We start from the raw sequence: 17,594 nt of genomic DNA on the forward strand, positions 1-17,594 counted from the left end.
AATCATTACTGAAATTAACAAAATAGGACCCCAGCCTGATCTCTGAGGAAATTCACTGCTATTTCTTTTTATTCACCTATTTACGTATCTGCATTATTTTTGCCAGGTTCATTTTACCACATTTTGGCCAAATAACAAATTTTAAAGCTCCATCATTTCAGTTTTAACTAGCTATTTCTATGACACTGTATCAAATGATTCACTGACAGCTATTGAGACTAAGTCTGATGCATTTTCTTTGCATAGATTATATGTCTTAGTAAAGTATGTGATTCTGTTTTTCATTTGTCTTCCCTTCTGTACTTACTCTTTTTTACAGTTCTATAGCCATGTTTGCCATTTTATCAGTTCTTTTTTCCTGCAGTTTTTGAGTTTTTTTTAGGTTTGTCTGTAGGGTTTGCTGGCATTAAAACAACCCTAAAACCAAGAGGGGCAATTTTCCTTTCATTGTATTAGTATATAAAATACTTGTAATTTTCAGAAATATAAATACTTAATTACTTCATGTCCAACAGAGGACTCAAAAATCATTGATCAAACCTGAAACTCTGTAGTAAATCACAGCGGACATGGCATTAGCCAAGAATTTTCTAGCCATATATATATGTCATATAATCAAATTATTTATATTTAATTCATAAATTTAAAATATCAGATTCTATTTTCTCTGTCCATGTTAATGAACAGAATATGCATTAATTTAATGCATTCAATAGGTATTTATGAAAGGACCTGCCTATAAGGGAAATAGGAAAATCTGAATACCCTGGTCACAAAATTGGAAAATCTTCTGAAGAGACCTTCTCTCGCTCTTTTGAAATCACAGAAGACTTGAGAGTCTTACAAATTCTAGGGAGAGAGGATGAAATTGCATACTTTACACTAACTATTATAGATTACACTCTAAGTCTTCTGTGAACAGTGTCCCTGTCTTCAGACTGAAGACTTCATTGTTACAGACATCTTAATCAAGCCAATTTAAAGTTATATAAGTTCTTAACGTAGCAAAAAGAAAAGGCTTATATATATATATATATATATATATATATATATAACTTTTCTGTCTTTAGGAATATATTTTTAGTAGCCAAGATACTTGCAAATTATAGCAAGATTACTCCGAAGACTTCTTTATATCATTATTTTGCTGGTTAGTTATTTGCACTGTTTGGATGTATTTGGCATGTATTGGACAGTTGGTAAACGGTCATTTTGCAGGCCATTGATAAAATAAAAAATCAGTTCATGGAGGTATTTGAACATTACCACTAACAGGCACAATCCCAGCTATAGCCTCAAGCTACTCTTCATGCCTAGAAACAGAAGGGCACTGTTGGTGATATTGAACTGCAAGACAACGAAAAAGCTGAAATTACACTTAAGCCTTTCCTTAGAAAACTTCCTCTCTATATCACGCTGCTTCTTTGTCTAAGAAACAAGAGTAGAGTTCAAGAGATTAGGTAGACAGAAGATGACCAGTAATGACGACAAAGGTTCAAAATAGCTAGGATGACTTTTTGAACATGAACATCTGCTGGAGGTGTAGATGAAACCCACTGATTAATGTTTCTTCTGTTCATTCAGAGAATTTGTACATCACATTCACCTCTGAATGCAACTGAATGCATTTGGTACTGATGGGTCATCTGAAGCAACACTGATGCTTCTCATAAGATGGCTTTTTAGCCAACAGTCCCCTGGAGCTTGGCAAGGTTTGAATTCCCACTGGCACAAGCTGAACACAAATCGCTTGACCCACTCAGGCATACATACATAGAAAAGGCACCTTTTCTGTTGTGCTTTGATCTGATCATTGAACCAGGCTCAATAATAGCATACATTAACAGTTCAAGAAAAATTACCAAGGTTAAAAATTGGGGGAACTTTCATTTTCTTCAATACGACAGATCCAAACAGCATGTACATTAAAGGCAGAAGCAAACCTCCCCTTTTTCATGGAAACCCTCTCTAAAGTCTATTTCTATTGCTGATGAAATTTTCCTGTAAACATCTGGATTGCATAAAAACAAGCAAACAAACAAAAATAATAATAAAAAAAAGCAAGATAACTGTAGAGTGAATCTTTGGGAGATTAGAAATATCTCATGAAGGCTTAGTGTTAAGAGCACTCCTTTTGCACTTTGACTTAGTACTGTGTTCTGCACAAAGTGAAAGAAAAAGATCTCTTTAAGGTCTAGAAAGGACTGGAAACATGTAAAATAACTTGAGCAACTAAAGAGATAACCAGCTCTGAAAGTGGCATGTTATCTAAGACAGCTTGTACACATGCCTTGAGGAAAATCCTTCTAAGTTTTTCATGCTGTATTTCTGGCAACTGTGTGTTATGAATTCAGTAAACAATAATTGTTAGATGATTGAAGAAAATAAAAACTTTTAAACAATGGAAGCAACGGTTTTTAGTCTTTATACACATGACAAGAGCATGATTTGTGGATAGAATGGAAACTGTCAAAACATCTTGAACTCCACAAACAACATAAATAAAGATTCAGCTCAATGGGGCTGATGTCATTGCTTCAAAATGGAAAGCTGTCAGCTTCTCCATGTGCCTGACAAAAATCAGCTACTTGTTGCCTACACCATGTATTAGAGGTTTCTGAAGAAACAGCTGGCCAGGCAGAACAGAAAGTACTTGTCATGGATAACTACTGACATGGATCTTTCCTATAAAGTTATACTTTTCCAACATCTGGAACTGGAGCAAACCTTTCAGCTCCTCCAAGTGTTAGGGGAGCACAGAGCTTGCAGGAACTTGGCATTGCTTGTCAATGGGTCTGTTACCTGATGCTGAACTTTCCATTATCACTTCACTGCCCCCTCTGTAACACCTGTGCCCTGCTGATTCCAAGGAATAACCATTTCAGTCAAACTTCTCCACAACCTCTTTTGTAAATTCTCTCCCCTTTTTTTGGAATTCATACTTTTCCTCCACGTCTGTGCAGTCTGTGCCTAGAGGATACCTCCACAACCTCCACAGAATATCTCTTTATTCTTTCCTCCAAATTCACTAGTTCATTCTTGGAAATGATATCAAATCTACACCAACTATCTAAATTTATATGCCCCCTTGCTTCCGTCATAATGCTCTCCAGTCTTTGTTGCATAAGTGTATCAGACTAATTTTTATATATCTCCATACACAAGTTTAAGTTTCTTTTTGTTCTTTATTTTTTCCTTCAACAACTGGCACTGAATGGTGCTATGTTTAAGTAAAAAGAATTCTAACCATATTTTCTGGGCTTCATCTGTGAATGATTTATATTCTCTTCAGGAAAAAAAAAAAAAAGGCACTCATCTGTATCTAAACAAAATCTTAGTATTTGATGCATCTCTTTCATCTGTTGTCTCTTTCATGTCAAAGAGTCATCATTAGGAATAGTGACAGAAGCAATAACCATCATTATGGTTGTTGTTGTTGATGGTTGGGAAATATCTGATAATTTTTCTTTTTGTCCAAAAACGCTGATTCTTTGAAAACAAAACATGACAAAAGTCTTACTCCGGAAAACCTTCTGACAGAATGTATATAAGTTCCAAAAATTCTTTGCTAGTTCTGGGACATGGGGACTGCCTTATACCCAAGATATGAGTTTCTGTCATTCAACAAAAGGAGTAATGATGACAGTTCCCAAGACTGTTTCTACACAGAACGTTAACACTAATTTGTTAATTGGTTTCCCAGGCTACTCAGCTTCAGCAGCCTAATGAATCATTTGCTCAAAGAATCAAACACTGGGATTTGGTGTCTGGCATCCCTTGTGTCCTCAGCTGCTGGGGGAGTCCAGCTGGTGGACAGTCTGCCTGATAGCTCCTCTACACAGGGACTGCCGTTGGGTTTACTGCTGTACGTGAAGTATCTGAAGAGCCTTGACACACAGAAATTTCAGAGTGACTGCATTTAATGACTGCTTTCTTAGCCATTCATTGCAAAGTTCAAGAAATAACTTCTAAAGAAAGAGGTAGTAAGGATTTTCCAAAACCTTGAAATAATAAGACATCAGATTCCTGTAACAGGGAAAAAGGAAAAATTGTTTTGAGATTGCTATTTTGGAAAGCCCTATAGCTCTTAAGAAAGTGCTAAGAGCATCCCCAGTCAGCATGTGTCAGCAACCAGGAGCCCAAAGGGGAACCCTGGACACTGGTCTCAGGAACTGAGGGGATGCAACGTGCAATTCTTCATTTCCAAGAGGTTTGATCTAAGAGTCTGCCCTGGAGTCTGAGAGTTAGCGGCATACCCAGGTTCTCCTCCGACCCAGCTGTTTAGGAGTAGGTGCAATCTGACATATCAGTTCATCTGTCTCGTACAGAACAAAGTCAATCTGAAGGGGCACAATTTTCTGCTATAATGAAAATATTTTCATTACTTGATCTTACGCCATCCTAGAAGAAGTTTTTATTTCTACATTAATATGTCCCTCTGCTCTCAGCATGCAGGTCATAACACTGCTCATTACAGTTTGTAGTGTTTCTTTTTAATGATATCGCAGAGGTTATAATCAGATCTTTGTTCTTAAAATATGAAGGGAATTTTCTCAAATACATTAAAAAAATATGAAAATTCTCTTCAGGTTTGTCCCAGGAGTGTCTTTGTCTTTTCTTATAGCTGATTATTTTGGGTGGCATAAGACTATTTAGAAGTCTTATGTTGCCTACTCAGTCCCTTTCAATATACACCACTGAAATTACAGCACATGTGAGACAGCAGAAAGATAAATCTAATTTATTCTCATTCTCAGCTAAAAGCCAGCGCATGAACTCTGCTTTTTCTGTGACAATAGACAGGGATTAACACGATTCTCACTTCATTATATATTGTAAGTGCCTTGTGAGGCAAAAGCAAGATCTACACCCAGTACAAACCGCCCGGCAATCTTACAAAGTTGCCTTAAAACATTGTGCCTCGAAAAAAAAACAGCTAGGTGGCACGAAAGGTTTTGTAATACAGTTGCTGATCTGCCCAGGGGTCTCTTGTCCGACCCCACCCCACCGTGTAGGCTTGTGTGTGCGTGTTTGCTCCGGGGGCACCGCGCCCGATCGCCTCGGTGCTTTGACAGGCAGCAGGGACCCCAAAATCCCAAAGCTGGCACCGGTGCCCCGGCACACCGTCGGGACGGGCACCCGGGAGCCTCAAAAAGAAGCCTGAGGGGGCTTCTCGGGCTCCTGGAGGCTGGCAGCGAGGGCCGAGCGCTGCCCACATCCCCACGGCGGCGACCTGAGGGGCGGCGGGGGCGACCCGCACCTCATGGGGGGGAGCGGGAGCGGCGGCGAGGGGGAGGAGGAGAAAAGGCAGCGGCGGAGAGGGGCTGAGGAGAGAAGCGGGAGGGAAGCGAGCCGGGGCGTAGAGGAGGAGCTGAGAAGAGACGGGCAGGGACTCGGCGGGGCCGGGAGCTGACGGCCGCCGGAGCGGGCGGCGGCGGGGGCAGGTGCGGGAGCTGCCTTCAGCCGCAGGGCGGCGGCCGCCCGCGGGGCGGGGGGCTCGGCTCGGCGCCCCCGGGCAGCGGCGGCCCCCGGGCCCTATGGTGCCGCGGCGGGACCCGGCTCCTGCTCGCCGCCTTCCGAGGGGGCAAGCGGAGCCCAACGGCGCTTGGCTGGCATGAGGAACCTGCCGATCCTCCTCCTCCTCCTCCTCTGCTGGAGCCTGGGGCCGGTAAGTCACCCTGCGGCGGGAGGGCAACGCTCGCCCCTCGCTCCGCACCTCCAGCCCCGTCTGCCCCGCTCCTGTCCCGGAGCCGCCCGTGGCGGTTCCCTCGCAGCTTCCCCCCGTCCCCCCGAGGGGGGCTCCGAGGCAGCCGTAGCAGGTGCGAGAGACCTCGGCTGGGCAAACTGTCTCCGGGCGGGAGATACGCGACTTGTCCCGCTGTAACTGCAGAACGGCGAGCGTCCCCCACTTCTCAACAGGGATTTGGGGCTCCTCAGCCCCGCCGGCACCCCGGCAGGTGGCGGTGCCGGGGGGACCCCGCGCCCCCGGCCGCTCCTCAGGGGCCGGGACGGCTCCGCCCCGGCCGAGCGGGGCTGAGGGGAGCGGGCGGCGGCGGCTGGGGCTTGTTCCCGGTGGTTGGGGCTTGTTCCTGGTTATTGGGGCTTGTTCCCGGTGGCTGTGGGTTGTTCACGGTTTTTTTTTGTTACTTCGGCTGTCCCTGAAAACTGTTTCACTGAGAGTTTCCACAGACACCGCAGAGCATTGCCGTGGTACGGTCTGGAGGGTCATTAGCAATTGTAATACGTGCACGGATAATTCCTCTGTGATATTAACATAAAAAAAGCATTCAGAATATTAAAATAGTTTCTTTTAAGGTATCTTCCTTCCACATCTGTATATTTTTAAGTGTTTCTTCAGTTGTAAGAAACTTCGGTTTCTTTCAGTCTTTAAAAGTACAATGTCTCCAAAAACATGACCTCAAATAATAAAAATCTACCCTCTGAATCTAACCGCTTTGTTACTGTAAATTTAAAATCTGAGACCATTTCCAACAAGAGTTGGGAAAACATGCTGAAGGTAAATGTAAACTACTTGTCAAACGAAATGTTTTTGCCGACCGATTGCTATTCTGGGTGCCTTAAAGGTTTTTCATCCACTAAGAATGCTGAGAGACTCTTCAGCTGGATTTCCAAGTCCCTGTGTACCTTTATAGTACACACTACAGTGCACACAGGTCAGTAATCACTACTTACAAAGAATAACCTACACTTGGTAAAGCAGAAGGAAAGACAGAGACGCGTATCTGGCCGGCCCTGAAGGGTGGTGAGTGCCCTCAAAATTCACTTTGGGGTTCTTGATGTGTTTTGGGACACCATCAGTGCCACACAGTCTTGAGCCCTAAATCTTTTTAGCTGAAGAAAACTGGGCTGTGTATTGGAACAAAGTATGTTACAGTTTGGCATGCATCCCGTGTCTGAAAAGTAATGTTGCATTACCTTAGGGTGCTACCAAATTTATGTTCTTGAAGTAATCTTCAATATTAGATCACCAGTAGTGGGAAAGTTGTGGTTCTTTTCTAAGTACTTATTTTGTAAATTTCATTCAGGGCAGTAGCTGCTTTGATTTACTCCTCATTTATTTAACATTGCCATTAACTGGAATCCACCCTTCCAACACCCATTAATTCTCATACTTTTTGATGAGTAAGAGGTCTACAGTCAGCTAGTGAATGCTTGCAATTGACAAAATAACATTTTTTTAAATTATTTATTTATTTATTTATTTTACAAAATCTGTTATGTGGAAGGAAAATGCAGTAAAAGTCATTATGTTTACATTTATTCTAAGTAGGAGCTATCTGTAAAGCACATAATACATAACAATATGCTGTTATTTTCAGTTTAACTCTGAACTTTCTATGGTAACAGCTAGGAATCCTAATTTAAGTTAAGGATTTGTAAAAATTCCTTTAAAAAAATACCTGTCCAGCTTATAATTTAAATGGTCAAAATACGGGAAATGGAAGTAAGGTTCTGTTTTCATAGATGATGAAATAACAAATTCTGAGGAGAAGAGACAGATTTCTGGAGTTTCTGTAGCATCTTCTGCTGTTATCTTATGGTTAAGCTATGTTGTGCTTATGGTTATCATGGTGTATTTTTAAAAGCTGTGCAACTGGCTTGCCCACAGGGAGCCTGTGGAGTAACCTGGCTGTCAGTCCTAACTCCGAATTCCAGGTTCCCAATCACAGCTTCGTTAAGTATTGCAATTTTGAAAAATAGTGTCTGATGAACCAGAGACTACTAGCAGATCCTGCTATTAAATGTCTCCCTGAAAAAATAAGAGACGTCACCCTTTTCTTTGTAACTTAAAGTGTGAGAATGACTGAAGAATAGCATATTAATGTTTTATTTCATTATGATCTCTGTGAATCCCACTGATATCAGCACAGCTTCCTAGTGTCTTGTTTCTCTCCCCATCTATATCCCTTTCTCTTCCCGTGGACATAAGTAAATGGGGGCAGGGCCGTAAGTGAGTAAAGGCAATATTGTGTTCATTTAAATTTTTTATTTTTTTTTCTCCTCTGTAGGACTTGCTTGAATCAAATAATCATGTTCTGAGGCCTTCATGATATAAAATATACATGGTGGAAAAGGGATGAAAATCAAAATTTACCACGTCAAAGATAATGCAGTTTGATTTGTTTTTATGTTCTGTGTTTACTTTGTTGCTTCAGTTTAACTCATTGTTTTGTTGGAGGAAGAAAGTATTGGCAAATGCACTACAAAGTTAAATATTTTCTTGTAAATGACAGTTAGCCTTAGAATGCTGCAGGCAGGAATTAGTGTATGCTCTAGTGCATTATTTTAACCTTTTGTTTTGAAAAGTCAGTGCGTGAGAAGCTAAAATGGGCACCGTTTGTGTGCATAAAATGTTGAGCACATACTTAGGCAAAAATAGTATCAGTTTAACTTGTGGATTTTGTTATTGGTAGTTGGATTCTTTATAAAGCATTTTAATTCATGTCTCAAGACTCTGGCCCATTTGTTAATTTGACACAGGTGAATGGTGTCCATCCAGAATGCAGATTACATTTGGAGATTCACAAGGAGGAAACAAGGTGCATGGAACTTCTAAAGAATGCCAAACCAGTGGACTACAAAGGTAAGAAAAGATGAGCTGTAACGTCGAGACAACTGAGTACTGAGGTTTTTTTCCCTTTACCTTCTTTGCTAGCTCAATTGCAGTTGTCATATTTCTTTGTATTGTGCTTATAATTTCTATGTATTTTAAAATGCATTAAAAAAAAAAAAAGCTTTAAAAAGCTTTTTGCCTTAAAATTACAGCCACAGCAAACATGTGGTGAGAGGTGTGCTGGGCTAGGCATGCTAGATGGGAGAAAATTCGCACTGATGTTTTAGGGTGTTGCTGCTACTATTTTTCACAGACAGAGAAGCTGCAGGGTGGTGATGATAGGGCCAGTAGAAAGAGCAAGTCTGAGAAAAGTTGAAAGCCTTGGATCCAAGTGTCTCATTCCAAGTGTCTTACTGGTTGAAAGTAAAATACTTGTGGCAGGAATGATCTCTGAGCAATGTTTTAGACATGAGATCAGATTCACCTGCATAAGGCCACAGTCATGCAAAGGAAAAATTGGACACTAGTGTTACATTCAGAAAATGAATTTACTCTGTTACGGTAGCATTTTTATCTTCTGTCTAGATAGAAAGAAATATACAGGTGCAGATACAGCTGACAGGAATTTGACAGAGAAAAAAAAAAGAGAGAGAAGAGGAGAATGTATGTATATAAGTATTATTATTTTTTTTAATTTTATTTTAAATTTTCCGAGATTTCCCTGCTACAGTTTCATGTGAGTACAATATAATCTTGTCAAAAACAAACAAACGGAAAAGTATGACAGTTTTCTTTTAAGCTGGTGCTGTGGATAAAGCCATTTGTTCAGCAAGAAAAATGTGAAGGTGACAGATAAATCCAGCTAGAAAATGAAAAGCAAATCTGTAACATTAGTGTATGTAGGATGCCAGGAACTTGGTTAAGTTGGTCTTTTTAGGAAAGTTAGAATCTGTATTTATTACATTTGTGTATTAGTGGTTTTTGTTTGTTTGTTTGTTTGTTTTTTGTTTTTGTTTTAACTGCCAAAGGTACTAATGTTTTGTAATTAGTTATATTTTGTAAGCCATATGCCAGAATTTGTGAGCAGACAGCAGTCTCTATGTCCCTCCCAGTGAAAAGGTAAAAGTGCTTCTTGGAGTGCTTCATTTGTATATGTTACTTGCCCAACACTCCTCTGGTAACATGCAGAATATTGAAGGAAAGGTGGATTCTCAGTGAGATGTACAAAAAATGGAACGAAAATTTAGACCTAAGGGCACATTTTGGGATTCAGAAGAAAATATTGATTCTTGCAGAGTAATGTCACATCTGAAACTAATCATTAACTTTCTGTTGTCAAATGCTTTTCAAGTGGTTGGAAGGATTTCACTTCAAATTAGTTGAAATTTCTCATTGCCGTCCTGCATTTTGCTGTTGTAGTGCTGTTACATATCATCTCAGAATAACTTGGTTCCTTGCAAGACCGCAACTCTTGCAGTGCAGTATTTTTTCCTTGGCTGAATTAAGTGATATGTAGTATATTTGCTTTTCCATAATCTATCCATTTTGAATAGTCTCTGAAGATGATTGTGATACATCAAGGACCTGCCATCTGCAGTGCCCTTTGAGCATAAACAAAAGTCCCAAATCATAATCCCTTCTCCACCTCTTTTCTTGATTTGAATTTGTAAATCCCTCAGTGCACATTCTAATACCAATCTGTATGCAATGATTAAAAGGATCATCACCAGTTTGTATTTTACTATCATTTCTCATTTTGATTAATCCAGATCAGTAATTAGAAAGATGATAATAAGTGATTCTCTTCCAAGCAAATTCTTAATGGAATAATTTATTTACATTTAGATTTTTTTATTTATATGAGTGATAAGAGAGATGTCTGTCACATAGATAATACCAGTGTGAAGCCATATGGAGAAATAATTACTAGCCTAGCTTAATGAATTAAATTATGAATTAGTAAATTCACTATTAGCTATTACCAGGCTTTGAAAGTGAAGTTTTCTTCAAGATGTGTTTTTGTGATTCAGATGCTGGGCTGCTCTAAGGATATCTTTGTCATGCATGCCAGTTTTATTTTGGGTTTCCTTGGTGAAGAGGTTTTCTGGCAATATTTCCTTCAAAGCCTCTTCTCACTGGAAGAGTGGGGTTTCCTGAAGACAAAATGCTGTGTAAGAACTTTATAACCTGGAAGCAGACAGTGTCTTTGATGCTGTTGATTTAGCCGTGCAGGTAGAGATAAAAGAGCAGTGGAAGAATTTATGAATTTAACTGAATGCCTGACTGAAACAAACGGAATATTCCATTTTGTAGGAGACTGTAATAAAGCCTGTATGGTAATAAACTTTATGTTTAATGTTACAGGAGAATTTATCCTATGCTTCATGTTATAGATACCTTTACCAACAACCTGTCCAGAAGAACCTGTGTTAAAAATATTTTTACTAAAATATTAATGTGTCCTTATTTTCCAAATAAAATCTCTGAATTCATACTAAGATATAAGGAGTATTTTGAACAGAGACATGCAGATTTTCACAGCGATACTCTGGCTGCTAATAAAGAAGAGTTACTAATGAAAATTGGCAAGCTGGAACTAGTCCAAGCTCTAGCTGCACACCTAAAACTTGTATTGCTCTTGAAACATAATTCATTACAATAAATCCACAAAACCCACTTCACTTTTTCCTGAACAGGAAAGACAGTTATACAACCCTTGTCACACTTTTCTGACTTCAGTATATGATACCTGCCTGACAAAAGTTACAGTGAAATTCAAGATCCTGTCTAGAATTTGGAAATGCAGGTTTACTAGAGATGTTATCAAAATCAGTGGGAATTTTTCCATTAACTTCTTGAGAACCCATGAAGCCTTCACATCTCTGTGTAACATGCTCCAGAATTTGACTGTCATGCACAGTTAATGAGTTTTGGATGGTCCGAAGTTCATAGGACAGGAAGTTTGTCCCTTTGGCCTAAATAGCAACTACGTGTGGAATACTGTATGTGTACTAATACTTCGCATCTCTGTGCTAGGAATACATAAAGGAAAGATTTAATGATGACTATGGGTTGTTGTTTTTTGTGTTTTTTTTGACACCATAAAACAATGTTATAGCCATCATGAGCTGCTTTATAAAGTGCTGAAGAGTTACTTCACTGCATAATTTCCGTAGTGTGCCTAAAATGATTGGTGATGAAGTCCATGGAGGACCTGCTTGCTTCATGGTTTAATAAAGCAATAGTGGGTTTTGCAAGGAAACACTGCATAAATACTGTGTAAAAATCCTCTGAACAATGTTAAGGATATATTAAAAGCACATGACTTTCTCATTTGCACCCTTTGGGGGAATTTCAGGCATTAGCCTTACTTCCATAGTGGAGAGTATTACACTCCATTTAAGGAAAAAGACACTCTCCAAGGATCTATGGCAGTGCCTTCGTTTGTGTAGTGATCGTGATCTTAGCAAATCTAGTTGTTTATTTTATGTAGACAGCATTAGCTTCCATCCACATTTGTTTTCTCCTTCTATAATTTGACATGAAAGGTATGGATGCACCTGAGCTTGAAGCCTAAGAGGCCTCTAGCTGTTGCTGTCCTGCTTTTGAAGGGCAGAATAATTCCATTCTAAGTTGCCCATAACTTATGGGCTTTGAGGTTCATATGAGAAAACACTATTTCATATTTTACATTCTACCCATGACATGTTCTCACACACACACACACAAAAAGATCCCAATACAAATGATTACAAATGCACAAAAATACTCTGTCAGTTTCTGTCTTTGCTCAGTATTTATAATTTTACCTTTATAGAACAATTGATTAATTTCTGTTCACCTTTAAATGAAAACTGAAATCTTATAATCAACAATGTTGAAACTCAGTTACTAGGCTTTATGAAAGGGTTTTACAATAAAAAGTTATAAAATGATTTCAGTATGAACAAATGAAGTCAATTAAAAAAAAAAATAAAACATTTTGGCTTGAGTGGCTACACAGTTAAATAAATCTTTTCATTTCTTGCTTTCCAAAATATTTTTTTGTGAGACCCATATGCCAGACAATGTATTTATTTTTACATATGACATCTTAACTTTGGGGAAAGGATGTAGATGGAAAGAAAAATGTCTTTGGAAAGAATTTCATAAACCTTTCAAAGAGCAGCTTCTTAATGCCCCTAGTAATGGGACATTAAAATGGACAGGACTACCAAAATGATATGTTCACTTATTCATAAATTTAAAGCAAGAGGAAGCAATGTTACTGTATAATCTAATCTCCTGAATTACACTGCCAGAATTTCCCTCAGTGATTGCAGCACCAAATTTCTCTGAAGGCTGTTCACAATGATGGGATTCAAATATTGGTTAAAAATTAGTTTGTCTAACAAATCTCTGCTGTTAAGGTTATTTCTACAGTTAGGTGCCTATCGTGTATTCCAAACCCACACATATACACACATACATATGTCTGAAGGACTAACTGTGAGTGTAAGTATAGCAGCCTGAAGATCACTTTCTCCTCCACATCAGCAAATGAGAGATGTACACAAAGCTGGATGAGGTCTTTCTTCTGCTGCATGAAAAGGAACCTCCTCAAAGTTCCCTCTTTCTTAATCCTCCCAATCTCATCAAGGTCTTTAATCAGTTAATGTTTTTTTTTTGCAGCTGTTCTCTCTGTAAGATGAGTCAATAGTTTAGACTGCAGCACTGCTTAGAGTTATCTGAGGTGGCATTAAAAGTGGAGTTTAAAGATAGGGGGACCAAGGAACTTCCTTTCACACAGCACCAGTAAGCTCTTGTCAGGACAACTTTTATGAGCTGTGTTGCTGCTTTTCTAGCTGTGGAAAAGGCATGCTGCTAAATTTTGGTTCATGCCTTTTTTTTTTTTCTTTTTTAAATATTTAAGAAGCTGAGGGGACTGTTTTCAATGTTTGGTTATTTGTGGCTTCCTTTAATCAGAGTGTTAATGAAACCATATAAAACACTGTCAACATGTGGGCTTTGGTGTAAGATCTTAATTATCTGAGAGCAGAAGACGGAGTGAGCTGGCTAGTCTTTTAAGGAGCTGGGCCACAGGTGAGAAAGCACCTTGAATGAAATGAGGTGTGGGAAGTGTAGTTGCCTATGGAAAACTAATCAACGTGAAAAAAATGGTGAAGACCAAGAAAATGTCCTGGTCAGCCTCATTTCAAATCTCACATCATGAAGCTACTAAGAGTGATATTCTACAATTTTGAAGGTCTAAAATTTCTATGCCTCCAAAAGGTTATTAAAGAAATTAATCAGTGTATATTAACAAACAGCATTTGGAACCCTGAAGAAATTACTTATATAACCATAAAATAATTTATTATAGCTTTTGGAAGATTCTGAAAGAAACACCAGACACACATTGTTTTGAATTCAAGTCTTGATAGAGACAGCTTTGACCATGACAGTCTACTCTCCATGACATCCAAAGTTTAAATGCCATGAAGAAACAGTCCTGAATGCACTAAAAAAATGCCAACTAATAAAGAAAATAGCACATGAGAAGTAATCCACAGAAATGTATAGTAACAGCACCTTACACAGACTTTTAATTTTTTGTGAATTCTGTAAGAAAAGGGGACTGATATTTAATGATATTTTCTTAAGAATGGACAGCATGTCTGAATTGGGGCAAGACAAAGGAGAACATAGCTCTTACAGTTTTGCCTATACATGTGAGTATTTTTTTAGTATAAGACAATATTCATACAAAAACACATGCTGTTGTCTCCAAGAAACATTTTAAGTAATTAGACAGCAAGATTTACTTGGTAGAAAATTTGAATGGAAATGTATTTTCTTTTTCAGAGCTTTTTTTTTTTTTTTTTTAAAAAAACGTTTAGCTCAAAATTTCTGTATTTCATTACAGTATGAATTACAATATGTAAATTACCTTAAAACTAAAATTGACTTACATACTTTTGATATTCTGGTGGGAAACTGTTCTTCAGAAAGGAGCTATTGTATTTCTGAAATTTCTTAATTTAGTGAAACCCAGTAATCCCCCAGAAGCCTCAGTAGCAACATTTTTGCCATTCCTAGTAATAGGACTGGCTTTTAAAAATCTATAAACAGAAAACATTTTAGTTGGATATGAAATAAAGCCTATTGTATTTTTCATTTTGTTTGACTAGTTAAATCTGGTGTATACTGTATAACATCCATAAATTCTACTTGCTGTGTGTGAGTCATTTTAGTTGGTCAATAATTAAAAAATGTTTATATTCATGTTTCCTCAGTGTTTGTGCCTGATCAGAGGCTGTATACACTCTGCATGGTTTCACAACAGTGCTATAGTTCAGCACAGGCATTATGGGGCTACTTCTGGACAGTTTTGCAGCTCGTGTCCTCATGTACACAGGAGCACAGGCCACCAGCTCCTGGGGCCTGTCCCACCCACAGCCAGGGAGCAGAGCAGGCTGGGGCCATTGGGCACCTCCTTGGGGCATCAGCCGTTGGGTGAGGGTCAGGTTCAAGCCTTTTACAGAGAATCAGGGTTGGACACAGCCACAGGATGGCTGGGCAGGACCATAGGGGTGGATCAGAGCCCAGGCCAAGGCAGGCACAGGCATTGGTGAGGAAGCTGAAGACAGACCATAGCGCAGCTGAAGGTGAGCCCAGAACTGAGGTTAGATGGGAAGGGGGAGCAGGGCAGTCCCCAGGTGATGCTGGTCAGGGACATTAAGGCCTGTTGGAGTGTTCAGGGTCTGGACAAACAGATGCAAATAACTTCAGCAAAGTAGCTCGGAGCAGTGGTACTTTTGTACCTTGTCTTATTATTACCACTTTAAGCAGTTCTGCTGTGTTTTCTTTGCCCAATTTGCTAACTCATTTTTTCTTGAGCTCCTCCTTTTCCTTTCTTTCTTATGTGAAATTGCAGAAAAAACGTCTGTAGTTTCTATATATTCATAATGTTTCAGTCTTGCAGTTTCTATATGTTCATAAATTCTCATGCAGCCTAAATTACATGCTGCAGTGTTCAGACCTACAGTCTAGAAAAGATTGCCCGTAAGAGGTGAGTTTGCTTTTGCTTTGTCAAGTTAAGTACAAAAATCAAAATGTTTCCTGTTTGCAAAATAAACCGTAGACTACCTGACAACTTCCTGGCAGATTTTCTTTCATTTTGTTTCATGTATCACGCACGCTTAGTTTAAAAAAATGGTAAACTTCTCCTTGAATTGGCATTTTTTAAATACAAATGCAAAGTGCCACCTAGTGGTCAATATATGGGTAAGGTGCGTATATAAACAAAATTTTCCAGTATAAACCCACTGTTACATATTTTTACAAGTGAAGAAGCAGACATAGGCGAGCAAACTTGTAGCTCACAGACTGGATGTCAGCAGGATGATGAATGTGGTGGCGATACATAAGCTGAAAAAGAAAAGAGAAACAAAATGATGCTTATAGTCTGTTATATTTCCTTTCGCTATGAATTATCTGCAAATACATCACAAGCACTAAAGACCAAACATTCAAATAAGTAAGTAATCTCTTTTCAACTAACTAAGAATATCATCTGGAGGAACAGGGGCGAGTATCAGAGTAGCCAAGCTTATGAGCGAGTCATTGAACAAAGATTTTCTGGGAAGATGGATTGTTTGCTTGGATAGAGTGACTCACCAGGGAAGTAACTGATGGACATGAAGAGGATGAAAAGAGTTTATGTGTAGGGTGCAGAAGAGTTCTTCTAGGCGTCACAGAAATAGGGATGAAGAACCCTTTTTTTACCCTTTTTTTTTCTTTTTCCTTTGCTAGCCTTATTAATAGGTAAAGTAGGAGGTAAAGAGAATGGCAGTTGAGATACTCAGAAAAGTTAGGGAGCCATGGTAGAGCAGCAAGCTGAGTTGATTTTTCTATGTGTAAATATCAAGGTGAAAGTACAAAAACATTCAAGGCTTGAGAATTTATTACAACTGTATACAAACACAGAGACTAAATCCATGAATGAGCATAATTATTATTTTTTTTAAATGAACGTAAATATAATTTTGGATACTTAGAATAAAATAAACATTTTTGGTTAAATGTGTTAAATATAGAAAATTGCAGGGACTATATGAAATAAACATTGGAACATTTTACTTTTTGACATTTTCTAATAAGCTTTTAAAAATATTACAGCAATTATTGATAGAATACTTATTATAACTAAGGCATAATACCTTACTTAAAGATATTCATTTAAATGTTTTGTATAAGAATTACTTAATATCCTTTGAAGGCAGTAGGAATCAGGTTTATGTATGTGGGAGATAGGTGAAACTTCCAGAGAATGAGCGTACCGAATGATTTTCTGAAATGTCGAAGTGATGAATAACAGTCCAGAAATCCTAACACTGACTGAATAAATGTCTTGACAGAGTAGTAGAGAGTGAGTATAGAAAGCAATCAATCAAGCTAGATATTCTATGTACAGAGACACATTAAACCTAGACCTTATCTCGCCTTCATTTTCCAACAGTATAGATATTTGCAGCACTCTAGGGAGCTCTACAGCCACTGGGGAAAACCAGTCAATTGTAGGGAGCGATCAATCTGGCCTATTTTCATGTGTCTCAGAACAGGGTGAATTGTGTTTTGTCACCTTCTGACAATATTTTATGTTTTTGTGTTAACTGCAAAAGGAGACCATGGTGGCTAAAGAGCAGTATCTGCTTGAAGTCTTGTGAATCCCACCTAGGTCTCCAGGTGTGACACATCTTGAATTTCCAAGATCAGTGGGAAACTAATTGCTATTTTCAATTGTGCATGGTTAAGCTTATGCTATACAGTAGATGGATGTTGTTGGGGTGGAAGAGACAAACTCATGCAAGTGTATGAACTTGTTAATCGTATCCCACCTCTGCAGAACAGGTACATTTTGCTAAGAGAAGAAAATGATATATGACTGCAATCTTGTCAAAACTATGTAGTAATAGGAGGGGGAAATGAGGAAAAGTGTAAGCTGAGAGACCATAAAAGTGTATATTGTTTAACAGTT

The 17,594-nt window shown here is 38.7% G+C and overlaps 1 protein-coding gene across 1 annotated transcript in view; it reads left to right on the top strand.

Moving 5' to 3' along the window:
• The first annotated feature begins 5,341 nt into the window (after positions 1-5,341).
• Positions 5,342-17,594, top strand: part of VIPR2 (vasoactive intestinal peptide receptor 2) — a 65,166-nt gene continuing 52,913 nt past the window's right edge. Inside the window, exons 1-2 of the mRNA XM_038174746.2 lie at positions 5,342-5,668; positions 8,503-8,605. Coding sequence (XP_038030674.1) covers positions 5,615-5,668; positions 8,503-8,605 — 157 coding nt within the window. The 5' untranslated portion in view covers positions 5,342-5,614. The remainder of the gene's footprint in view (positions 5,669-8,502; positions 8,606-17,594) is intronic.

This window comes from Anas platyrhynchos, chromosome 2 (assembly GCF_047663525.1).
Source record: "Anas platyrhynchos isolate ZD024472 breed Pekin duck chromosome 2, IASCAAS_PekinDuck_T2T, whole genome shotgun sequence".
NCBI classification, from domain to species: Eukaryota; Metazoa; Chordata; class Aves; order Anseriformes; family Anatidae; genus Anas; species Anas platyrhynchos.